General features: G+C 45.4%; 2 protein-coding genes across 3 annotated transcripts; one reads left to right on the forward strand and one right to left on the reverse strand.

Moving 5' to 3' along the window:
- Nucleotides 1-1890: 1890 nt before the first annotated feature.
- Nucleotides 1891-25740, reverse strand: GTF2E2 (general transcription factor IIE subunit 2). 2 transcript variants are annotated; one of them, XM_084286316.1, is made up of 8 exons: nucleotides 25693-25740; nucleotides 25326-25492; nucleotides 14824-14915; nucleotides 14180-14287; nucleotides 12264-12446; nucleotides 11711-11804; nucleotides 3779-3894; nucleotides 1891-2750 (listed from the first exon to the last, which is right to left on the reverse strand). In XM_084286316.1, the coding sequence occupies exons 2-8, from the start codon at nucleotides 25486-25488 to the stop codon at nucleotides 2631-2633; spliced, it is 876 nt and encodes a 291-aa protein (XP_084142442.1). In that variant the 5' UTR covers nucleotides 25489-25492; nucleotides 25693-25740; the 3' UTR covers nucleotides 1891-2630. The 2 variants fall into 2 exon arrangements, with proteins under 2 accessions (XP_084142442.1, XP_084142443.1); XM_084286317.1 differs by lacking the exon at nucleotides 25693-25740 and having other exon boundaries at nucleotides 2614-2750; nucleotides 11711-11797; nucleotides 25326-25573.
- SMIM18 (small integral membrane protein 18) lies at nucleotides 20594-20887 on the forward strand (the record flags this gene model as incomplete). The annotated part of the gene is made up of 1 exon (XM_084286321.1): nucleotides 20594-20887. The coding sequence occupies one exon, from the start codon at nucleotides 20594-20596 to the stop codon at nucleotides 20885-20887; it is 294 nt and encodes a 97-aa protein (XP_084142447.1).
- Nucleotides 25741-25983: the final 243 nt, after the last annotated feature.

The raw sequence follows: 25983 nt of genomic DNA on the forward strand, positions 1-25983 counted from the left end.
CCTTCATGCTGCCAGACTGAGGGAGTAAAGATTTTGCCAAAGAAAGCAAGCTGAGGGCATGATGGTTTTGGCCACCGTGAGAACCATCTCGCCAGGCACAGGATAGTTGAGAACACCCTGGAGGAAGATAAAGGAAGTTTAAGGTTTTAGCAGCTGTGAACTCTTACATTAAATTTCAGCAAAATAAAAAAAAAATTTGGACGTTGTGCCATGAAGAGACTGAAGCAGGCTGGAGTGCTACTAAAAGCTTTCAGCAGGCTCCCGTTGATACCATCTGAGATGTTTTTAAGTTTTTTGATTTTCAAGAGGTCTTGGGGAAGAAAAAAAAAAAGAAAGAACAACCGTAAGGGCCACTGGGAGCAGATAGAGAAACAAAACCCGGCTCCTCAAACCCACACTGAAGAGAGGAGCTCATTCTTATCTTCTGGGCTTGTTTTCTTCATGACTGTGTAGCCTCAAGGGGGCCAATGAGGCCAATGAGGGAACCCTTTCAGCTACTTTCAAGCTTTGTGACTGTACCCTAACAAGCTGCAAAATCTGCCTTGTTTTGCCCTCTCTGCTAGCACAGAGGAGATGACTTCCACCAGCAAGACAAAGCTTTCCAGCCCAGTCCTTCCTACCGGACATCAGCTGGACCATTTTGTTCCTCTGCACACTGGAGCCTGACAACACTACCACAGCGCGCAGAGCTGGTAGTTAATCTTCCTTTGCTGCTCCCTTATTTTTTGACCTAATGTAATTTTCGTCTTTGAAAGTAGCCAGACATATTCTTTAGTCTCCTTACTACCTTAATCACTTCAGCAGAGACGCTAAGCTGCCTTACGGTCTGCCTTGCAAGCTTCAGGGGTTCGTGCTAGGTGAGATGATGGGAAGGTACCCCAGTAAGACCCCAAAAGGTATGAGAGGCAATGCAGAGCTCTGAGCTCTGCTTTTGTCCAAGCACCACCACCAAAAAAGGCACTGCTCAAAGCGCAGCAGACGGAAGGGAACCTTTGTCTTTGAGTGAAATGGCAGAAGAGAACAGTTTTGCAAGTGTGCCATGGGTGCTTTATAGCAGACCTGTAACAGAAAAGTAAAAAGCTCCAAAAGGAATCGCTTGTGCCGGCCTGGAAGATACAGGAGAGAAAAACAGTTTCAAAGCCAGCGTGACGCTTTTATGTATGTATTTATATACATAAAAATAGAAAAGAAACCTCCTACTGGTGTTCAGCAGCTCTTTACACGGGACTGACACGTGTAATGCTCGAAGCATTGTCTGTTTCTCAAAAGAGCCCTCTTTAAAACCAGGTGTATTATACAGAAGGATCAATGCTACACTTACAGAAGTTTATTTCTCCTCCTGCACTTTCCCAAGCAGACGTCACTTGTTTGGTGCTCCAGCAACAAAGCCTTATTCTTCATCTGCTCCTGGGTCCAGATCAGGCAGCCTCTGCTTCGATCCCTGATAGGTCAGGCAAGAGCAGAGCTCCTGTGCGCGCGGCAGCAATCTGCTGCTGGCGGGCTCTCAGGCTCACCTAGTTTATCTTTGATCCTAACCCCAGAAGGGCCGAGGAACAGCCCCTCTGCTGCGGTGCCGCGAAAACAATATCAGCATTGACTGACTCCGGTTCAGTACATCAAAATGAGCTATCAAGAGGACGTAATTTGGCCACATTCCATGTTAGGCAGTCTGTATGGCAACGAACATCAGGCAGCCACAGGGAGCTTTCATTTAAGGTGGTTTTCCCCCTCCCCCAAACAAGAATGATAAAAGATGACAGTGTTAGCCCAGAACAATAAGTCATTGAGAAGATTAAAACACAGCAAAGAGTCCTTTACCTCCTCGAAAAGGAAAACACAACTGGAGTGAAAGACGAAAGCTCTCTCGTTCTTTAAGGAAGCAACACTGGAAACCAGCATTGTGAGTTTATTACTTAAAAAAAAAAAAAAAAAAAAAAGTTTCAGTATTACACTGTCATTTTATTTCCCTCCAGTCCACAGTATAGAACTGTGCAACACGGGTGCACCCATTACAGTGAAGAGAAATTGCCGAGAGCAATTTCTGGGTAGCATTAGGGAGCAGCCGCTGCGTTGCCGCCCTGCAGCCTGCTCGGAGCTCGGGAGAGGGATTTTTCCTGAGTCTGAGCCTCAGGTATCAGTTCAGTAAAGCTCAATCCCACAATAGGAAGGAACAGAAAAACCGTAGGTGTATTTGATGGGAAAAGAAACTAGCTTGCAGTGATTTTAGGAGGTTTCCCTGAAATAGGTACAACAAATACTGTATTCAATTCTACTAGAAAGCCCCTCTTAAGTAATTCCAGGTAAATACCCATTAAGCAATGTAAAAACAGAGTTAAGCACTGAACAGGAACTCCTGCATTACATGCTGAGCACCATTTATCACTCCATGCCAACAGGCAACTTGTGAGAACCTCTCATTTAAAGACACATTTCCCATTAGCTAATTAAATTAAACTCTAAATTTAGTAGTTCGTACTTGCTCTTAAACTGACCTGTTCCATCTTGGCAGTTGCTGGGATGGGGAAACACATCACATTACTATATACAGTCAGTCTTTCTGCGAGCAGACACTGAGCCTGAGTGGCAAAAAGCCTGTATAAAAACGCTTGTTTGCTCCAGAACTCAGCTGGTCACTGTTTGCCAGGAACGACATCAGAGTAATCTTTTAATACTCCAGCCAAATGGTCATTGTGAGTCTTAAATCGGCGTTTCTTCTGAGAAGCGGGTTTCTTTCTCCTCTGAATAGGAACCTGCAAGAAGAAATAAACAGTAGTCAAGAGATCTGCCCTCCAGCCGCGACACCTGACCTGTTGTGCTGTCCACAGGCTCTGCCTTGCTGTGAAGGAGAGCTGTGCATGAAGAAGGGGTGGGCAGGAGGGGAAGGTGGTTTTTTATGCAGGAAGAAACAACAGCAATCGGTCCAAATCCAGGCAGGGAATTGGCAAAGGGTACATAGCAGAGCCTCCCGGTATCTCATGCACTGTAGGAGAGCTGGCATTTGTTTCTAAGTGAGATTTCCAAACACTCTCAGGCAGCTACAGAAGGATACAGAGCCCATATTACGTGCTCAAAGACCCATTTAGCATACAAGAGATCCACGAGAAATGCCTGCGTGACAGCAGGCATTAAAACATCTACTGCGGTGACTGGCAGAAACCAAGAACAAATCCTGTGTGGAAGGGCTCTTGTGAAAGGACAGCTCGAAGCCAAGTGCAGAAGAGAAAAGATACGGTGTGTCACATACAAATAAATGTAAAAAATAAAATAAAATAAGCTTGTTAAAAGCTAGGAAGAAAGCATCTCTGGAGACCTTGTTGCCATTTTGGCCTCCCAGCAAAACATGGGCATGTTGCACCCATTTTGTGGAACAGCATTATGTGAGGTGGGAGGCAGGTTAGATTATTTCTATTGGGGTTTCAAGGCTACTTAGCAGAAAAGAAAAAGAAAAGGCAAGAGAAAACCTTCTCCCCAAAGAGTAGCTATTCTTTTGCTCCTAATGCATCGTACGGCTTTAAGCAGAAGCTTCCACTTTGGAGCTCAGAGGGATTTTTGGCATTTGCCCTCTTCTTGATGCTGCTTGGATTACGCTGGCTGAAACAAGTTATAAAAACACTGGCTGCTGGCTACAGCATTGTTGTTTTGCAGCTTCTTAAAACGGGTCGCAATTCCCTGAGCTACACAAAGCAGCTGTGCATAGGCTCAGCAACGTGTTTTGGAATTAACACTGCAGGGTCAGGAAGGGGGGGTCTCAGGAAGATCTATAATTCGCATCTCTTACTATTTTCTTTGGTCCAGCTTCTTGCATGGAAGAAATACCCTGTCGTTTCAGGTACTCTTCGATTTTCTCCTCATCCATAGAATCCACGGGAATGCTCCTCCACAGCTTCTGAAACTCTGCAAGACCAAACACAGCCTCATTTCATATCCCAGTGAATAAACCTTGGGCAAAGCCCTGCACGAAGCGGGGGAAATACACTTGAGCTCAAACATTGAAGGACTCTGATCTATCAGCCTGTGATGCAGCGGTCGCTGCCAGCAGGCACCCAATTAGCACAGCCCTTTACCCTCTCCAAATGCCGGATGCGCTTCCAAAAAAAGCCAACACACGCACAAAAAGAGAAGCCCCCGACACTTAAGGGAAGGAGATGAGCTAATTCTTGTCTGTGCTAACTGCACTCCAGCGTGCCGGCATCCAGAGCACCCACTGGCAGTGCATGCTTTTCATGGTAATTCGCTGCAGCCTCTACCTTTTTGCCCAGCACCTCTGTAGCCGTGCAGACTGTCAGCATGTTTTATAAGCCCCGGTTCAAACGGTCTTGGTGAAGGGTAATAACTAACCATAAACGGCAACTCCATTGACACATTTTCCGCTGCCATTGTCATGGGAGACTTGACATCTCCTAGTCCAATTTACTGAGGATTCAAGACGTTTACTTCAGCGGTTTTAAGCTCCTTTATCGCTGTAATCTAATACGTACCATGCCGTACAGATAATAAATTACTAGAATTCCTCTGGTGTTAAAAGAAGAGAGATACCTTAAAAACCACAGCAGCAGGAAAAAAGACAGAGACAGTAAGTCTTAATTAGAGCAGCTGCCATCTGCCTGAACGCTCTCTGCCTCATGTAAAGTTTCAGAGAGTCTCTGGAATGCCTTCTCCAGGCAGCGGCTGGTACAATCCTACCTCCCCTCATTCCCCAGGCAGTAAGTTAGATATATCCTGTCAGCAGGTTTGGCTAACAAACTATAAATAAAACACGAGGCACACATAGCAACGCAAGACTAAATTTTTCCCTTTATTTCCAGACAAATTTAGTATACAGTTGTCAAAACAACCACAACTTCTGCATGCGTAAGAAGTTGTCCTGTGCAGCAGGCAATGAAACACTCCAGCGACGATCTGCCACAGATAGACTGGCTCTAGCCACACAGCAACAGAACAGCACCGTGAAGAAGGCGTAAGCGACAGAATTCCTTCCTGCGCTTGGACCTGTTCCCTTCCTAACACGTCTTGTTTTTCTAGGAAAGCACATGCTTTTAGCCTCAGCTCGTTCTTTCCCTTCCCATTACCAACAGCAAGGGGCTGTTCAAGCTTCCCAGGAAACAAAAGAAAGGAATTTTGCCAGTGGAGAACAACAACGTTCATTTTTGGTAACCCAGTGCTTTCGAAGAGAGCTGAATCCTGTCAAAACACCGCTTTTGGTTTCATGGAGATAGTGTTTTCCCATTTGGGCTGCACAACAGGAGCATTGAGACAGCAACCTTCAGATAACTTAATGCAGGGAGTGACGACGCTGTAGTCAAGACATTCTCTGTCTCCTCATCCGTTTTGGGTGTGATTCCAGGCTTTTGGCATATCTTGTGGTGCCTGCTATCACAGATCATCTCTCACCTAATCCTGTTGCAGCAGGTGGAAAAGGTTGTGTTGTGATCAAAGCTGAACACACAAGAGACATTTCTCAGAGATGAGCTCTCAGATGAAAGCCTTAGCAGCAGCTTGAGCAAGGGTCCCAGTGTGTCCTCTGTACTGAGCAGCACGAGCTCTTTCAAGCTTTTTCCCTTCTGTTCGTGCCCTCTCTTTGTCTTGAGCACCCAAACAGGCCAGAGCAGGACCCTGAGACCTGGTGGTGGTTGGAAAGAGCGATCCCACGCTAGCTGTGCAAATGCTGTATCGCACGCTGCGAGAAACCGTGCTCCAAACCACCCATTTATGTGATTCATTCATGAAGTGCTGCCCATAAACAGATGAATATTAAAGAGATCCCACTTAGAGATACTTTCAGGTTGCGTTGCACTATACGGCCTTTGGCTCTGCACAGCCGAGTCCTGTGAGACCTGAAGAGATGCACGGCAGTTCTCTAAGACGTATGTGACAGGCACGTGTACAGCGGATGGAGCAGAAGAGAGAACTGGTAGCAGCTTTTATATGACAGTGGCCTTTTTCTTGAGACGTTCTGCTACAAACACAAACGATCTGTCTTCTTATTAGAGCTCACGATACACTGACAAATATGCTTTGGTGCAAAAAAAAAAAAAAAAAAAAAAAGCTGAGGATAGCTACTTAAGGGTAACCAGCCTGCATTCTTCTGGAGAACAGAAGTGAAAAATTAAACAGTAGAAAATAAATGGCCAGCTCTTCAAGGATCAAAATGTACAGAAGCGCAGAGCACAGTTAATACCTAACCCCAGCATTTTGCATTTCTTGTAACGCAACATAATGATGTTATACCATCATTACAGCCTCACATTTGCCTTTCAAACTTGTCCAAGAAATATGAATGGAACAGTCACCAAGAACCCAGACCGCAACGCTAAAATGGACTTTAAGTACAGACAGTTTAATTTACTAATTGGCCCCACCAGAATCACTACAAAGTATTCAGCAACGCCACTTAATAACTCCTCCATAAATCAGGCTGCTTTCAGTGCTGTAGTTTTGACTCTGGTAATTGCAAAATAACTTCAATGCAGAAGCTCCGTGTACAGCACTGAAGTACTTTAATGCGGGGGAAAGTGGGAAATCGCAATCACGCTGTCCCCTGGCAACACTCGGTGTCAGAGGGTTGGTTCGGAACTAAAAGCACAGGATGAAGGTGGAGCAGTGTTCAGGCGGCTGCGCGTACTAGGGGTGTGTATTTAGGGTGCCATCTGAGGAGAAATGGAAACCTGTCCCTCATCTAATCACAGAACCGTTTCAGTGTAACACCAGATACTGAGCCAAACGCAGGAACTGAAGAGAGTGAGCAGCTGGCTGGCTGGCGCTGAACCATTTCCACATTACCTGTCAGATTTCTTCAGAAGTCTCCAAGGACCGTGCCCCTATCAGCTAGTGAAAGTTTAGACCTTGGGAATACACTATCTGAATTATTGTTGACATCCTCTCTGAAATGCGAGAATCTATGGGAAAAGCTGGCAGTAGCTACAGCTCTCGGCAAACAGTGCTCCACGATTGTGGCTGTGGTATTTCTGCACCTCCCGGCCAAGCATTCATACCCTTAACCCATGAGAGAATGAGGTTTCTCCACGTTCTTTGAGGAGAATCTGAAAAACCACACCCCTGGCCTTTCCTGCGGCTCCTAGCTTGTAAAATCAGCAGCTCATGAGGGGGGTCAGTGACGAGGAAATGGCACCCAAGGACCTGATTACTGCCCTCCACCGCCTTTGGAGCACATCTCCGAGCTTATGGCTGGCCAGGCAGGAGGACACAGGGGGCTGGCCTGTCTCTAGGAGGACAGAAGGCAGAAAGAGAACTGCTGTGCTCAGCTGATGTGCCTGAAGAGCAGGCAACGTAACGGTGATGGAAGGGTGACCTCAAAACACCAGATCCATTTTTCACGATGACTTTCTTCTCTCTGTGACAAGGCGCAGTGTGAGAGCAGGGAGGGACTGCTGGAGCAGAAGGCTCACCACACGCTGGCCTGCTTCGGCCAGGCACGGAGAGCAGGATCAGCTGCACACAGCCATTCCAGTCCCAGAGCACATCCAATTCCTTCTCCACATCCTCTGAACCGCAAGGCGATCTTTACACCATCAGAGCATGATGGAAGCGGGAGACTCGTCACTCGGATCCACTAAACCATTTTACAGCTAGAGCCAGAACAAGACTGTAACAGCTATGGAAAGACAAAGCTGTCCAGCAGTCGAGACAGTAAGGCTTCATCTGACCACAGCAGGCTGCATTAAGACAGCCTGACAATTCCTCCTGCCGCTTGGGCTGTTATGACAAGACAGAGCCCAGAAAAAATCCCCTAGAGAGAAATTTCCAAAGAGTTTCTGGCCAAAGCTACGCAGGTGCTGTGATCCCTAAAGGAGACATGTGTTTTCTGCAGAGAGCTCTTAAGTCCTGATGGAAATGCAGACTTTTCCAGCACAGGCAGCAAGCTGTGGTCACCGTACCCTGAACGAACAAACCCTGTACGCAGTACCTTGCAATTTGACCGCTAAAATATATAAGGGAACAGCTCACAGGCTGCTCCCTTGCTCCTCCAGGTCACTAACTCCTGGTCTTTTGAGTAAGGAGAAGAGGGACTGAGACCTGAAGCACCACAGCAGGCTGACTGAAAGGCCAATTCAGATGCTTGCTAACATCTCTATCATGGAGCTGTGTGCACACACAGGCTTAAAACAAAGAGCTTGGACCAGTGTAACAAGCACAAAGCAAAGATACCTGAGGGGTAAGGATGTTCCTGCAACTTTACTGTACGGGGGCCTCGTATATGAAAGCAGTTTGCACCAACATTCCCTGAGCAACTCTGCTCCAACACTCTATAAATGCTTACATATGGGAAACAGGGTCATGGGTAAGTGGCTGCACCGTGACTTCAGCGTAGTTTATCCTGCAGCTCTGACTGCTTCACCTGCTCTCGCAAAAAGGCTGAGATGGCTCCTGGAGATAAACTTCTGTACCATACCGGTAATAAAATCTGTCAGAGATCAGAAACAGCTTGAAAGTCTTCACTGAGCTGAACTCAAACCTGAGCACAGGATGAGAACAGACAACATTTCTGTGGAGAGGGCAGAAGGGAAGAAACAAAGAGCAGCAGGGAAGATGGAGTCCTGCTCCACAGCAGTCCCAGGGAGTACAGGACTAGATCTGTACCAGGCAGAAGAGGTGCCCATCGACCGTCTTGGAATCCAAAGCCAGAACCATAAGTCCTTGCTGATCCTCAGCAATTTCTGTACTGTCAAATTGAAGAGGCTCTGGCCACTCTTTAAATCTCCTCAAAGGCACGTAGGAAGAACAACACGTGTAATTACCAAGTATCCACATTTTCAGGCATTACAGTATTTCCTATATTGCCTTCAGACGTGAAAGACATCCTCTCTAGCAGTGAAGCAATCGGACTGGCATTTCAGTAGTCAGCCCCACGGTAAAAGCTTGGTTCACACGCAAAGTGCTTGCTTAGCCCCAGCACAAAAAGGCAGTGCTTTACTTGGCTGAAGCACCTGAAATCCAGCCTGGCTTTTATAAACCCGTTCAGCTACACATTACTGACAGAAGATTAATTAGTCAGGAAGTCACGATGGAGGAACACATGCAATCTGAACCTTCTTTGGCTAATCACAGAAAAGGAAGAAGAAAAGCTGTTCCTCACTACACATACCTTCTCCAGTAGCCTGGAGATCACGATATAGGTGTTGCACCGCTGCTGAAGTACACTGGCATTTATTTCCCAAAGGGGAGAAAGAAAAGCTCGTTCAGCCATTAAAATGACTGCAGTCAGGACAGAGGCAAGCACTGCCAGGAAATAGTTTCTCTCACTACTTTAGACAGCAACCTCCAAACTACCCCAGCAGCTCCTTTTTCTCTGCTGACGGCTGGTGGAGCTCAGACAGCGAGGGGAGAGGAACTTTTAGAGGACAGTAATCGCAGCCAGCATGCATTCAAAACTGGAGTGTGCCACACAGCACAATCGTGCACTGAGCACTGCAGAGGCCTTATTTCTAAGGATAAACATTAAACTAGAAACATATTTTGAACTGTCATCAGTTGCTAGATCAAAGAGCCTTGACAACACTTCAAGGCTTATATCGCAGTCTTCTAAAATCTCAGTTTTAACGTTGCTGGAGATAATGAGCTGAAATAGCACTGCTAGCGCGGGAACATGTCATAACTCATCCCGTACGCAGGCAATTCTGCCAAGGACTCCCTAAGTGACATGCCTGTAGTGCCCTGGAGAGAATCTCCGGGAGAAATTGCTCAGGAAGGATGGGTCTTCCTCATCACAGGATAACATGGTTGGAAAAAAGACCCATTCCAGCTGCAGTCAGTAAGTGAACCCACTCAGGGATGTTTCAAGAGTTGTGGCATACGCAGGCAGATCACAACGTTCACAAAAGAAAAAGGATTTTGCCCCTCTCAGAACAAAGCATTATCTTCTGCGTGACAAGAAAAGCAAGAAAACAGCAGGAACAGAACAAAAAAAAATCACTTTCTGATCAGATGGGAACATGCTGCCACCTGCGGATGAAAGAAAGCAAGGCCACCTTGAACTACGAGCACATTGCACACTAGTGGTCCCTTCATTAGACACTAGAGACTTTAATGCCATCCTCGCTGGGAGACTGAGCCAGCCAGCTTAAACATTGAGTTTCATTTTTTTGGCCGTGTGTTTTTTTTTTTTTCTTTTTAACCTTTCCTTCTCTTTCTCAGCAATGGGCTGCACCACTTGTTCCTAACCACCGATCGATCAGTGCTGGATGTGCTAAAATATAATACATTGTATAGAAACAGCCTTGGATTTTTACTGGCTCCCTGACAGAGTTTGGCAGATTTCCTTTGCTCCTTCTTAATAAAACGGGTTCTTTTATTAAATTTCACAGTTAATCTTGGAGTTATTACAAACTAAGAGCAATAGAATAGAGATCTGCTCTGCTAACCCTTTTAGACTGGCTGGGTGCCAATTATCTGGAAAAGGTACAAAAGAAGAAATGATCAGCAATTGTGACTGTGATACAACCAGTAGCTGCTAAAAACTTAAAAGCTTTGTCTACTGCAATAGAACTGATTTCTAAAGGTTTTGGCAAAGCTAAGATCCCTAAAAGCCATGGGCTGTTGGACTGAAGAAACCCAATCTGAACAAGATGACAGCGTTAATGGTAAAATTGCAGGCATTTGGCAGGTTACAAATTCCCCCCACTAAAGGCAGATTGAGGCTTACGATTCTGCATTTCACATATAGTTTGGACTCCCAATAGGAAGAAATGCCAGAAATTATGGTTTAAAAGAAACTCAATTAAATATTTTGAAACTATTTTTATACTTTTAGGTGCTGTAGGTGACATCTACTAAATTATCTTTGTGGAAGAAAGCTATTCTTACTGAGCGTATAAATGTGGTACGTAACAAATAAGTTGCTTAACTCTAGTTAAAATAGGGTCTCTCTGAGCTATTCAAAGACGAAGAGCTTTATATTTTGTTCCTATATGTCCCTATATGTTCCATTCCTACGGTCCTGCAAGTAGAGCAGCCGAAGTCTCTACAACTCTTTTTCCTTCTACGATAAGATGGCTTTGTGTGGCATGTGTCCAAGTGAAAAACAGTAAGTGTTCAGTGTCCTTGAATTGTTTAAAATTTAAAATCCCTGGTCTTTTACCAGGGATTGCCTTCTCCCTTCTGTACTTACAGCTATCTGATGTCATTATTGCAACACATCCCAATTTGCGTAATTAATTTCCACTCCGAGCTCTAGGAAGCAGCAGTACCCCACACCTACACTGCCCTCCCAGTTGTCAGCTGCCCCTTCTCAGTACTTCTGCTCACATCCCCTCCCCGTCTGCTTTTTCCTTCTGTTCCATTCCTGGTAACTCACTGCATTCACCAACGAAAGACACATGATTTATAAGCTAAAAAAAAGAGCAAACTCAAACCCAGAAGGAATTCCTTTGTTTTTTGGCTGCCCTTTACACAGCAAGATGTTAGATGCCATTTAAGTCAGAGGCAGGTGACTTTTGGTCTTTTCTGTCATACTTACACTTGAATTGCTGGGTTCCTGCTGCCATGGATCCAATATAAAACAGAGGCTATTACCTCTGAACTCACTTGCTCATTAGTCTTGCTAGCCTTGTGTTAATATAAACGCTTTTACTGACTGAATCTGGATAGACCTAAGATTTGATTATGACATTAAAAGACTGCTTATACATACATACAGCTGCCTAAGATGAATGCAAATCAACTATCATGGAAACAGATGTAAATAAACACCTACCTTCATCCACAGTAAACTGACAACTCTTATCATTGTAGAAGAGAATTTTCTTCTTATCGGGGCGATTAACAAAGATGATCTGGTCCCCTAAAGCCTCGAAAACAAACACAAAAGAAGAACTCAAAATCACTTCATTTCTAAGCACAGGGATTCCAGCATGAACAACAGACCCAGATTTGTGCTACAAAAAGATCAACCAGAGAAGCAGCAAAGTAACCTGCAACAAAAAGCATCCAAAGGGGACATTGTCAATAAGTGCACTAATAAAGCAAAGATGAGATACAGGGGGCTGAGATCAAGGGATAAAAGCACCACTAAATGCTTTCAGTTGCACTGTGGGAGATCAAGCGTCTTTTGGGGGAAAGAACTTTGACAGCTGTGCTGAGACATCAGGCCAAATCTGAAAGTAAAGAATGATGTCCAGAAAAAGCTACAATATTCGACCTTCTGAAAAAGGTTTTGAGTTATCTAAAGAACAGAAATAACTCGTGACAAAATTCTCTCTTAGCCTCCATGTCCTCTCTGAGAACCTAAGTAGAGCAGGTTCACTCACCTTTATGGCTTTCTGTGCATTGGGTAGCCCTTCCTCAATATCTTCTAAAAGGATTCCTCCCAGCCCTCGCTGGTCATGCTTGTCCAGGAGCCTGAGCAGAGCCTTTTTATCTTTCAAGTTGTACTTGGGTTTGAAAGCATACTTCCCATCTACAACTTCTATTTTCGGATTGTTGACTAGAGCCTGTAATAGGAACATCAATTTTAAAACCTGAGAAAGCGTGCACACTAGTACATTTTTCTAGTGTGATTTTCAACAGCTACAAACACATCAGTCACGTTAGAGCTGCCAGTTCGGAGGTTTGAGTTTGAAACACATTTTAAACCCCTGGATCTTAGATCCAGCCCAGGCGTAATTCACTGCAATGTAAAGCACAAAGCACCAAAGGAGGCTTAGCATCATTCACTTAGTGCCCTTGGGATTGAAGGTCCATGAAGCCTCTTATGGCAGAAAGCCGCACGTGTTCCTTTTTGAGAAAGGAAGGACAATAAAAAAAAAAGGATGGAATGCAAAAAAAAAAAGTGCTTTGGCTGAATATAGAGTGCAAACAGACAACTCAGCATGTCAGAATCATGTCATATGCATGTTATGAATGTGAAAGGCATTACCCTGGGATGAACAAAACAGGAGTCAGTCTTCCCCAACTGCTGTCAATTGGCACCAGCAGCTGTAGAAGAAATTGAGAAGAGCAGACCTCCTGCACAGCAGGATTTTACTTATGATGCCAGCTTGAGTGAAGCTGACCAGAAGCTCATGGACAATTGAAATGATTTAAGATATGCTCCGAATCAGTTTTGCTGTGCAGCCAGTACCATAATGGAAGTTCACCTGTAACAGAGGGCAACTCTACTTAGTTTCTTCTGCAGATGCCAGCCTGACCCTGAAAGGAGAAAGAGAAGAGACACAGAAAGAAGAAAGGAGGGAGAAAATGCCTGTAACAGAAAAGGTAACTATGGCACTGCAGGATATTCGTTCACCTTTTCTTACCCAGTAGCAACTCAGTGGTAATTTTATGTAAACTTCCTGGGAAGAGCTTTTTGGTACAGACTTGATATCCTGATTAATTACAGAAATAACCTGGAGCTACCCTTCAAAGTTTACGACGAAGCCTAGTTTTCATGGTAACAGCATTGCTGGATTGGTGATTTCTGTACCCCAGAGTATTAGCACTGGTACCAAAGGAACACTACAGGCTGTATTAGTTAAAACCAGCCTAGTTTCAATACACAGAAATTTCTTCCCCATGTACCAACAGCCTTTACTACTTTGTTGCAAGGATTTTAAATATACAAGCAAAGCCAGATACACCAATTAAGTATAAATGCCAAATATGGTAATTTTTGTTGATTTATTTGTCTTGAAATCCCATGAAGACATTCAGATCAATTAAGCATGAAGAAGGACATAGTGCCACGTTACAACTCTGTAGGAAGGACACCTAGCATATACTGTGAGACTAATGAACTTTGCGATCCCTCAATTGCAAACATGGATTTCACATCAGAATTCTTCATTTCAGTAAATCACAAAGAACTGAAAGTCTATGAATTTTGTGCCAAACTCCTTTTGTTCAGTTAATTTAACATCCTGGACACTGGAAGAACTCTCTGCTTTGATTTGTTATGAAGAAATTCCTTGAGAAAAGCAATTTGAGTATATAAAATTAGTAATGAATAAAATCACTGGACATAAAACTTACTCTTTGTGCAGTAATTCTAACTGCTCATTAAAAATGTCAGAAGAGCTTTCATTTCAAAGTTATTTCAATAGCAGGAGGCACAAGACAGAAATGTGAATCAATGCAGTTTCTCAAAAAAGAACTTCTATATTTATACAGTCTGTAATTAAATAAATCTGTATGGTTCAGGTTTATCATTATCCTTTGATCTCTCATTAAAATCTAAACTTTTCTTTACCTCGCTCATTAACCATTGCTTCTGTTTGAGTCCAATATCTAAATGCTGTGTTTCATCCAAAATCTCTTCTAGGGTTAATGGATGCGTATCACCACGCTGGTGCCGAGTCTGGAAAAGTCAACAGCCTCTATCAGTGATTTGTACTCCTTTATTCAGCAATTCAACTATCATAAAGTAACAAAAAATGGCATAAAAAGCATTAAAAAGGCATTAAAAAACATAAAAAGTATAATTTACAACTTTTGTAAAAGTGGGATAACGCAGGGTTTTTGAGAATGAGGAAAAAGATTGTTAGTACCAGCTGAGATCAAGGACAAAATCATTTGTCAAGCACCAAATTACAAGTTACTTTGATAAATAGCTCATGATTCCTAAAAGCTGGCAACATCTTCCAATTCCTATTTCTAATGCAAATAAAAACCTTACTGCTGGTTCTAAGTTGACCTGGAATAATTGGGATTCCAGTAAGGAAACAATATACTGGACACTTTCTTTACAGAGAGCGTTTTAAATTTAACAAACTAGTTTCTTGAAATTCAGTAAAAGAATTTTGGACTGAAACATTCAGCATCATTTAGCTACCAGAGGAGAATAAGTAACTAAAGCATTTCCAAACATTATAGTTTTACACCAAACCGCTGTACCTTCATGTAATTCACTATCTTAGCAAGGACTCCAAACTTGTAGCCAGAGCCTCCCGAAAGAGCTTTCAGGTTAAATGATCCATTGCTGTGATCTGCAACAGGAGAATAAATAAATAAATAAATAAAAATGATGGTTTCAACAACACCCTGACCCCCTCTAGTTCCACAGCCCCTCAGGAGCACGGCAATGAACAGAAACACATGTTCCAGGCACAGTCACCCGTGGAGGGCTCAGTGTTGTAAGCACGCTGGGTGTGGAACACTTCTGAGCAGACCTCCATAAACACGAAGGTACTGGGACTTGAGCTTTAAGAAAACAGCAAGCAACAGCAGCGTTAATACCCTAAGAGCACACGTTTAATTCTGTGGTTTAACATACCATAATCATTTATGCTACCTTAATTCATGCTGAAGTAACGCACTTCATCTGTGCCCCACAATTATCACTGCTGATAGCTTCATAATGCTGAGTAGGAGCAGAAAGCTTCACTTATTTCAGTTAGCACACCCCAAGTAAAGTAAGGTTGTGTTTGCTGTCATGGGCTTGGTTTTCAGTTTGTTTATTTTGAAAGCAGCTCTAGGGGAGATCTTATCAAAAAATCATAAATTCCAATTGCTTCACTTGGTGTGCTGCACCACTGAAACAACAATTCAGCATCCCCTCTGCTGCCAGGTCTGGCTCGATCTGAACATGTCACGAACATATCTGTTACTGCATAAAGTTTCAAAAATTCTTGCAAGGCAGAGTTAATGAGTTTTATTAACTGCATAACATGGTACATTAAATAGGAATATCCACAAACCACTACCAAAAGCCACAGGTCCATTACCAGCATAATGTTGCTCAAACTTAAGAGCAACAGCCTTTCAGAATTTCAACTATTCCAGAAAAAGGAAAATCCCCTCTTTGTCACCACAGGAGTTTTTAAAATCCATGTTGATTTCAAATTAAATTTGACTGGACAGTAGAGATCTCTGAGACACTGATTTCCTGTTACTTCTGTGAAAAATAGGTTGAGGGACAGGAAGAACAGTAGAAGTGCCTTAGCTGAGACAGAGGCTGCAGTGGGTGCCAGGCAGAGCTGCTAAGCAAAGTCTTTGCCATGCTGTTTGCTGTGGTTAAATGCAGATGCCCTTGTTAAGTTACAAGGAAATTGCAAATTAGGTTTCCAAAGTCACTATGGTTCAGCTGAATTTTGTTAATGTCTCTCCCACAGCATGTCTGCCTTCTTCTTTGTTGATCTGTAAGCTGTTAATATAAGGCAGCATGAAGTGGGAATTTTGGATGTAGTCAGCTTTCAAACAAGTCTACTTCTGGTAATTTTGGTGAAAGCTCAGATGGAAACTGGTGCTAGTGTAGTAAAAGGCTAATGCAGAAGCAAAGCATGTCAAATCTAAAACTTGGCAACTGCTAATTCCCAAGTGATTACACGACGCTGTATTAGAGGCATTACACTGCCATGTAGCAATTCTAAAATTAACACAGGACAATCAGCATAACTCCAGCTCCATAAGAACATTTTATTCTGGTTACCAAATTAAATGAGAAGAACAAAAGCCAGCTCCCCGAGAAGTCTAGCCTTTGGGGATTTTTCCCCACAGGATCCCCTTTTAACATTAAAAATTCATCTGAAGGAAATTTTGCAACGTGTAACGGGAGGTCTGAAGCAACTAAAATAAAAATCAAGAGCCAGAACAAACAGCTAAGGCGACTTAGCACGTATTTGTTCTGTCAATTGCATCAAGGAGATTATCCCGTTTAATCGGCCTGGCTACGGCACGCCACAGCTCCTGACAAGTCAGTCCAGCACGCTGCGAGGCTGGAGCCTGCGGATGTGAGCACTTCCAACGTCACGCTCTGACCGGCTGCCTTCCAGCGCAGAGCAGCGCGGGGCACGGCCAGCAGCGCGCCCCCGTGCGCTCCTCAGCTACTGAGCCTGACACGCACAAAAACATCCCGAAAATAACGAGTCGGGGAGAGGCAGCTTCCTCATCTGGGCAGCAAAAGTGGGATTTGTGAATGATTTCCTCCCGGGGTTGAGGGCTTGATGCAAATGAGCACAAAGGAAGTTGTCAGCAGCACCATGCGCTGGCCAATCGCAGGGAAGCTCCATCTTAGCTGTGCCATAGGCTGCGTTAAAACAGGGAACGGCACGGCGCTCTTTCAGCATCCTTTCAGACAAGAGGTAGGTGTGCATCATTTTCTAACGTTGTCTTCGGTTTGTCTTGATGACTGCAGGAAAATATGCCTGTAACATGCAAGGCTGTAAAAAGCTTCCTAGGATCAGGGTGATTTTTCTCTAGATGTAGCAGGATTTTATTCTGCTGAACACAGAGAAGCTCTCGTCTTGCACTATCAGGCAGGCACTTTCACCATCTGTGTGCTAATGGAAAATTGATGACCGCTCCATCTTACGGAAAAGCTAACACAACGAGCCAAGATTCAGTAAACAAAATGGATTTGATGCTTACTGGGGAGGCCGCTTGTTTTCTGCAGCCTCACTTCCTTATAACTGATTCCGTGTGGTCTTGCAGAAACGACAGAGAAAGGATGTTCCTTAAAAAATTAAAATAGCCTGTTAAAGCTGAAATCTGAGAATGTACCTCCCAGGAGGGTATTCTGTAAACCTCATCAATTACACCGGCTAAAACAGATGCGTGTGCATGGATGTGCTAAAAACGTGTTCCAGAAACCGCTCTGTTAGGGTAGGAAGAAAACCCCTTTGCGTATTATTAGCATTGTAAATATCACAGCACTGATCAATCCAACACAAAGAGGTTATAATCCGGCTGATTTGTACATGCCATAACCCCAAGATGTCTATTTGGTGGTTTCTCGAACAGGACTTCCCCTGTACTGCACTGAAATGATTTTTTGCCAGTCATTTCCCTCTGCTCCATGAATATGATTTCAAATAAAGCTGCTTTCCTGCAGCACCTGGGAAGGAGGATACTTTTACATTAAATCCTCACCTAGATATTAGAGAACCCAGTTGATCAAACATTTAACTCACTCAATTCTGGGTAGCCCGACCGCATGCAGATCAGCCTGGCTTACAGTACGAATTTAAATCGCGCTACTCCGGTCTGGCGCAGCAGCGATGACAGCCAGGAGCTGCTCCGTGCCTGCCTCACCCCAGCCAAGCCTGAGCTGACCACCATCCTGGAGGAGCACCAGCTCAGCCGTTCAGTTCAGCGCAGCCTCCCCAGGTACACAGGCAGAGCCCTAATGGTGGCAGCAGCCAGCCCTGCAGGAGCAGCTCCTCTCCTCCCGCCTCCAGGGCCGGTGGCTGGGCATCATGCCCAGCCCCTCCGGTGGTCCCAGAGCTTGATTTCCATTGATACTGCTGAAAATACGGTATTTCTTATCAATAGAAAAAGATAATTGTTGTACCTGGTGTTTACAGAGTGAGCGAATTTATCAGTAATGATGCCAACAAAATCCCATCTCAGATATCTGTTCAAAAGGATCAAAACAAAAATCCCCTCCATTCTTCCAAGGATATCCTCATGCCATTTAAAATATACATTGATCCAAGAACTCTCTTGAATTTAGCTCCATCCCCTGTGAAACATGCCAGCTGAGCATCCTGCCTAGGCCATGGCCAAACCAAACCTGCCTCTCAAAGCCAGACCCAACTCAACTCACTGATATTTTTAGCTTGCATTTGCTCTACAAACTTTCATGTGTATATATATAAAATAAGATTAATTCATTCTATCCATTTCAGTCTTTGTGCACTCATTTACAAATTTGTGCATTCAATTACAAATGTAACAGAAGAAACGATAAATTGCTGCAACTCCTCCAGTAAACATCAAATGCTAGTTTCACTGACAAAGCTGGTCTGTTTCAATTAACTCCAGCAAAGATGGAAGGATAAAGAGATGGAAGGATAAAGAGCAAAATGTACAGCAGTTGAATGATTAAAATAAGATGTGCATGGCAAGCTGGCTTGGCTGCATCGTTCTGGTTTTCATTAACACCATTTATTTTATTATTAAATAAGGAGAGGTGATTGAACTGCTTTAAGCAACCTTTTTCAGCAGACTCCATCAACACTTCTCCTTTGCTGCTTCTTGTTTATTTAGGCATTTTCTGGTTGTCACTTGCTAAACAGGCTGATTGCAGAATTATTTCTGGGCTATGCAAGGTTCATTAAAGCATTATCTGTGAGCACAGCTTAATAAACAAAACACTGGTGTTGCCCCTTGGTTCTGTAGCTTTAATTACTGAATGAAATTGAACTAAATGTGGGTAGCCAGGACTATTTTGTAACGAATATAGAAAAATTTTTACTTTTTGCTTTCTGTTCAAAGCAAAAATCTTTCATTGATGCATGGAAATAAGATTCTGGAAATAAATAGTTGCCTGAGGGACCCAAAGATCACTACAGCATCCCCCAGTATGCTAGGCCAGATAACCAGGAGTTACTGTAGCTCCTCAGGTATATTTTTTATTACGTCACAGGCTATACACCAGAAGTAGTGTAAGCTCCTTCTGTTTTGGGAGACAGAGCCAGAGAAAGAAGGAAACCAAAAAAGAGACACACAACTGTGAAGCTCATATTGCCAAACACCTCATCTGCCATAACCCACAGAGAAATCCAGAGACAGACCAAATGCTTGTTGTGTTCTAGAAATACCACACGGGTTACTGCGACACAGCTTGCTTCCACACTTCCACGCAATGGCCCTTCCCAAACTGCGTGCCTTGACGGCAATACCACTCATGCCAAAGCTGTATTTGCTGAAACCAACTTCTCACTTTCTCTCCCCCACACCATAACGCAGCCTTGTCTTCTCCTGGTCCAAGCACACAGCGCTGGGCAAAAGACAGGATCCTGTCCTTGTGGCTAAGCAGAGAAGGCAGCTGAGAATAAGAAGGCAGAGCTCAGGAAGGGTTGGGTTGGGCGTTCCTTCTGCCTCTCCTAATGGCCACGAATGGACTGAGATTTCCAGATAACCAACAGCAGGCACAGCTGGGGAATGAACACCTCAGCAAGGCCAGCCTTCTTAGGTCAAAAAGGTTTTGCAGTGTTAATGAGTCTGCACTAACAGGCAAATCCAAACTGAGTTTTCAGAAACCAGGATTGTATTTGTGAACTAGAAGGACAAGGGACAGCTCAGCCCCGTTCTCTGGAAAAATCCTCCAAGATAGTTACATATATCTGTTCTTTAAAAAGCTTTCTTTCTCTATGCAAAATAGGGAACCCACCAACCAACAACAAACAACAAAACAAGCAGACAAACTCAAACAATATTAACATATAGAAAGTTGCCCGAAGCACTCAGCTATGGCAGATGGCAAAAGGATCTCCTGTTTTTCCAGGAATGCCAAAAGAAGGCTGCAGGCTTTCATGGCATGAAGTACTAAGCCTCAGAAGTAAGGGCAGACAGGTTGTTGAAACCACTATACACCTTCAAATTCTCTTTGTAACCTCTTTGTCGGTACTTGAAATAAAGCAACAACACTGTTTAAGTTCAGAGTAACTTACATACTTTGTGCATGTGGGGAACAGAAACACAGAACCAAATGTTCCAGACAAGTCACAAAGTTTACATTTTGGTCTGATACTTTTGTGAGCAAATAAGCCCATTCAACAATCCATGTATTGTAGGCGGTGTGAGACGCAGTCTGAGACAAAGTTCTTCCAGTTTGCCATAAAAATCACAGTATATTCTTGATCAACAGAGTCCTCAACAGCTTTGTTTTCTGTTTCAGCCCCCAAATCTGTGACAGGGAATACGTTAAGGCAACTCTGCGAAAATGGCAACCCTCAACGCCACTCACTGGAACGAGACCACCTCCATCTACCAGTACCTGGGCTTCCAAGTGCAAAAAATTTACCCCTTCCACGATAACTGGAACACTGCCTGCTTTGTTATTCTGATCATATTCATCTTTACTGTCGTCTCTCTGGTGGTGCTGGCATTCCTCTACGAACTGCTAGACTGTTGCTGCTGTGTGAAAAACAAAACTATGAAAGACTTGGAGAACGAGCCCAACCCTGTTAGAGCGATGATGAACAGCTTCAGAAAGCGCGAAACAGAGGTGGTGTAGGAAGGACTGATCATCAGCACTTGAACAACGTTTAACACCTTGAACAAATCCTCTTGTACCTTACCAACGAGCAAGTCCCATGTGTTTTTTCGTTTCTTTTGGACTTAAATGTAATAGCAGCAGCTCCCATTTCATCTCTGGATGTGAACTTGAATAATTAGCAAAGGCGTTCTGAGTGCTTAGCAAAAGGATGATCTGTTGCGATGTAATGGTGGAAGAAAATGTCTTTGTTTTTAAATGCATTTCTGTTGTTCATGTTGAGTTACTAGAGTAGGTCCTTGTCTACCTGAACGAACAAATGCTGCTTAACACGCATAAAGCGATGTTGCTTAACTGGAAAAAATCATTTGTAGAAATGCTCAGCAATGTGATCAGACAGAGCACAACGGCACAGCACTGGCCTCCCCCTGAGGCCAGCCATACAGGGACAAGACAGACATGTAAGCGATGAGGGGAAGAGAGATAGGAGGCATCAGGGTTTAAAGGCAAGAGATCCCATGAGACAGGGGGGGCTCATGTGAGTTCTTGCCTTTGGCAGCTTTTACTACAGGTTCCTTGCTCTAAAAAAAATAGGATGGTGGGGGGAAATCAAGCCAGCATGAAAACCATCCCTAAAATAGCCTTTGCTAGCCTCCTGTGGTACAATTTGACCCCTTCTCCCTCCCTTCTCCAGTTCCAGAGAAGTGCTCTCCTCTTCCTTCATATTCTGTTTAACAGCTTCTGGGTGTCAAGACACTGCACTACCCTAACTCCCATTATTTCCCCAAAAGCACACTGAATTAGGACTGTGGTCTAGAAGAAACAGGGTCACCTTTCTGTCCCCAGGCTGCTGTGCCACCTGTGACGCTACAGGGAACCAGAAGTGCTGGACGTGTCAGTCCCACCTCAACTTTTCAAAGCTGAACTGCAGCTGACCGAGCTCTTGCCACAACGCAACGCAGGCTGCAGATCTCCCCTCACTGAGGACATTCCCTCCCAGCCAGCACGCAGCTTGCAGGTGGCCACACGCTTCACAGAGGAGGCCACGTCACGATAACCCCTGCACTAGAGATGGTGGGGTGGATGAGCAGCAAGACGTGGCTTTGTTTTGCACAAGAGACCCTCAGAGAAGTCCATCAGCCTGCGGATGCATCCCAGAGTTGGACCCCTCACGCCTCTCTTTCTCACAAACCGACCACAGAAAACCTGCACCATCGGCTTTTGCCTCTAGTTCACCACATCATCCTTCTGTGCTGCGTGGCACCTATAGCTTTTAAAAGAGGAAAGTTTTGCCTTTACAAATTACAGCTGTAATGATGACACCCAAATGCGTAGCCCTCGGTATGACCCGAATCTCTCACTGCTGGACACACAGAGAAAAGCAAGCCAGTGAGAAATGTCCCAACCAGACCGAAGCTAGGTGTGGGACAAGATATTGAACTATATAAAACCCAAATAATGCTCCTGGCATTAGGGAAACAAAGCCCACCTAACGGCCAGATGAACGAGTAAGCTACAACACCAGTCCTGCAGTTTTATCCCTGCCAGAAATACCTCCGTGCCACGGCCAGTACCTGTAACGATAAACTTTTCTGATAAAGTTTTTTTTGATGAAATCCCTCTCAGGTTTCACATGCCTCAGCAACAGAAGATGTGGGCACACACGCTAGAGGACTTGCTGATTTGACCCACATCAGAGGGTACCCAGACCACTGCTGACCGAGAAGCTCTGTTGATTCATCTGGAAGAGCACTCTCCCTTCCTCAGTCACAAACGACACCACTACCACTGCAAACGTTCACCTCCCACACGCTAACTACTGGCAAGACCGAACGGCGTCAGCCCCGTACGCAGAGAATGCTTCTAGCTACGATCAAACTACAAGCACAATTAAGAGAAGCTGATGCCCCAGCTACGAGACAATCGAGGAGTCACCCCCAGACACGCGCCGAAGGTCCCGTTCGTGATGTCCTCTGGACCGGGGAGCTGCGCATTTGGCAGACTGCTGTCCTGCTCACGAGAGGCAAGGGGAGCCGCTGGGACACGCTGGACTAACGCGCCTCTTTCCTGAAGGCACCCGCTCCAAACACAACAGGACCGCTTTCCACCGGCAGCTCCCCTGCCCAGTGCCCTGCATGCAGCTGGTTGCACCGGCTTCGTGTCCTCGTGCCCTCCCAGGAGGCACACACGGGGAGAAGTCTCAGGACCTGCTCCAGCTAAGCGTTTTCACAGGAAGCTGGGTGTCTGCACAAGGAGCAGAAGACAAGGATCTCCCCTTGCGCAGCCCTCCAGCCTCAGGAGAATTCCTCCCCTCACGCGAACTAAGGCAGAGAGGCAAGGCTGCGAAACAGCTCCCGGAGGTTTCAGCTCTTGATGGCCAGGATCACTGCCACAAAGGTCTCAAGAGAAAGACTTAACTGTTGATCAATAAAAAGAAATAAACAGATGTGATCTATTTCCTTTATTTTCCTGTTACGATTCTGAACTGAATAAACAAGGCAGCTTTGAATTTGTCAAGTAACTCGTTCGCATAATTTCAGACAACTATGGTAACAACTGTTCTCACTGGAAAGCTCACAACAAATCCACAGACACGTGCTAGATTTACACATGTGGTCACTCAAGGATTAGCATGGTCTCTCAGTGCCCCTCCATCCCAAAAAAGAGTCAAGGGCAGGTTCTCTGAGTCCTAGAATGATAGAATGATGGAGAACTTGCAGGCTCTGCTACCCAGGGGCTATCGATGCTCACACACAACCACTGGAACATTATTTATCATCTCTGTGGCCACCACACAACAAAACTGGAAACGACCCTCTTAATTTTAATTTCTTCAGGGGTTCAGGGATTCTCCAACATCACTTTTTACTCCACCTCTCCAAGGCCCCCCTCTGCCACACGCATATCGCGACAGGCCCCTAGCATTCTGGCAATTCAAATAAAAAATGGGGTTTTAGGCAAAGGACTTTGCAGCATCACAGAGCAACGCGTGTGTTGCCTGTGGCTGCCTGGCCCATTCTGTCATTTGCCCTTCAGCATGCTTGTTCTAAACCAGCTCCTAAGAACAGAAGGGAGAGAGCTGGTTTGCTCACTCTCCAGTACTTTTCTTCCACCCTTGTTGCTTCTGCAGCAGCTAGTAAATACTCCACAGGGAAAACTGAAAGGAGACTGAACTCATTGTGCATAAAGACGTTAGAAAAATCTTGAAAGCTTTCTGATACTGTTTGGAACGAAGCCAGCACCATGAAAACAAAGTGCATTTCCTCACAGCCACACGTTCTTATCTGTGTAAGCTCATCATCTGACAGCTGCAAAAGCACTCTCAGAAATACCCACCCCACAAAACCACAGAAACAAAACGACACTTTCTCTATTTGTGCTGCTGCTTGGTCACACAGCTACCCAAATCCTCCAGACGAGCCACACTTGGACTGCCTGCCCATCACTCTTTCCCAGTAAACCCCCCTCCCTCTGGATGCACACTTTAGGATATCCCAACGTACAGTTTGATTTTATTTGGAGAGGACAGTGTGGCAAAGAGGCAGTGGAAACCTGGCCTGCTCTGATTTATTTTAAATGTCTGGCTGATTACTTTATTTGGTGCCCTGAGGGGCTCTGAAAACCAAAGTCAGAAAAATTCGCTACTCTTCCCCTTGGACAGAAGATGCTCCACTCCTCCTCTCAGTGACATTCTTCACTGCTCTTTTTAGTTGTATTGTTTCATTTAAAGTTTATAAGTGAGCCACAGGTGGCACTCAAAACACAAGCCTGCAATGGGGGTTACACAACAGCATTACTTTGTATCTTAGTAACTCCCGACCTCCCCTTTGCCCAATAGGGTGCATCAGAGAACTGTGCCAGGGCTTGCAGGGAATATCCACAAGCCCCCCAAATTACTCTTCTCACACCAAAAAATCAAACACAAGCCCTCTCCCTGCTGTGCCTCTCAGTTGCTCACACTCTTTGGGTGCTGCTTTATGAACTCGTTTGGTTTCGAGAGGCACTTTGTCAGCACCTCCACCCCAGGGAAACGAGCCAACTCCTCGGGCAGTCAGATACCTACAGCCGTGTTTGCGAGCCGAGATTAGTTCCCGAGTAAAACGAGACGGGCTGCTAGCCGCAGCACGCCAGCCAGGCACGGCGCAAATTACAAGACCCATCACAGCAGCCTGACTCGGGGCTGGCAGAATTACGTTTTCAGGAGGACCCCTTGCCAGAAGGCCCCAGGGGCCTGGCATTCGCTGCCACCCGCAGCGTGGCACAAAGCGACGCTCTGGAACAGCAGCTGGCAGGAGGAGGCCTGACCCGCGCAGCCAAAGTTTGTTTTTCACATCGTGAAACCGCATTTCTTGGTAAAAAAAAGCGACAATTTAGGAGAAAAGCTGATTACAGCCGTCAGGACGCTCAGCACAAAGGCCGAAAGCACAAGAGCAGCGCGGCGCAGGCCACTCGCACCGACCTGCGCTCTGCTTGGAGCTGGACGAGCCGCTCTGCTCTACCTTCGCCTTCTTCTTCTTGGAGGCCGCGGAGTCGGAAGATGGCGCTGGGCGCTTCTCTACCGCCGGCGTGGAGAGGGCACGCTTCTTGAACAGCTCCCGCTCCCTCAGCAGGCTCGGATCCATCGCTCTGCTCGGCGGGGAGAGGAAGGGGCGCGGGCAGCGGGCTCAGCGCGGCGTTCAGGGGCACGGCCAGCTGCCGGCGGCCCCGAGCGCGCTCCCCGTGCCCCGGCTTCGCCCCCGCTCCCCTCACGCTCCCCTCAGGCCCCCCTCAGCGGGGAGCCGCCATTTTGTCCCCCCGCCCCACCGCCGCCCCGCGCGCTCCCTCACCCGCCCGCCGCGGCGCGAGGCGCAGGCCGCTCGCCGCCTATTGGGCATCGCCGCCCTCCCGGCGGCCCCCGCGCCAACCCCCCCCCGGAAGCGGGGCGGCCGCCCGTTGCTATGGCGACGCACGCGCGGTGGCGGCCATTACCGGGCCCCTTCCCCTCCCTTTTTTTTTTTTTTTTTTTACTTCGTATCCCACACGTGACTTTTATTTTTAATCTTTTTTTTTTTTTAATAAAGGACTTTCACACAGTGAAAAAAAGGCATAGATCCAAGTGCTACATATAAAGTATTGCT

Source organism: Netta rufina (assembly GCF_964035555.1).
Source record: "Netta rufina genome assembly, chromosome: 4".
In the NCBI taxonomy this organism is placed as follows: domain Eukaryota; kingdom Metazoa; phylum Chordata; class Aves; order Anseriformes; family Anatidae; genus Netta; species Netta rufina.

What these genes read in the sequence shown, in the direction of transcription:
- GTF2E2 (XM_084286316.1), bottom strand. Translation starts at nt 25,488, where the DNA reads ATGGATCCGAGCCTGCTGAGGGAGCGGGAGCTGTTCAAGAAGCGTGCC. An exon ending in ATGCACAGAAAGCCATAAAG is followed by an intron (nt 11,805 to 12,263) that starts GTGAGTGAACCT and finishes TTTGTTTTCGAG; the next exon opens with GCTTTAGGGGACCAGATCAT. An exon ending in AAGCTGGACCAAAGAAAATA is followed by an intron (nt 2,751 to 3,778) that starts GTAAGAGATGCG and finishes TTCTTCTTGCAG; the next exon opens with GTTCCTATTCAGAGGAGAAA.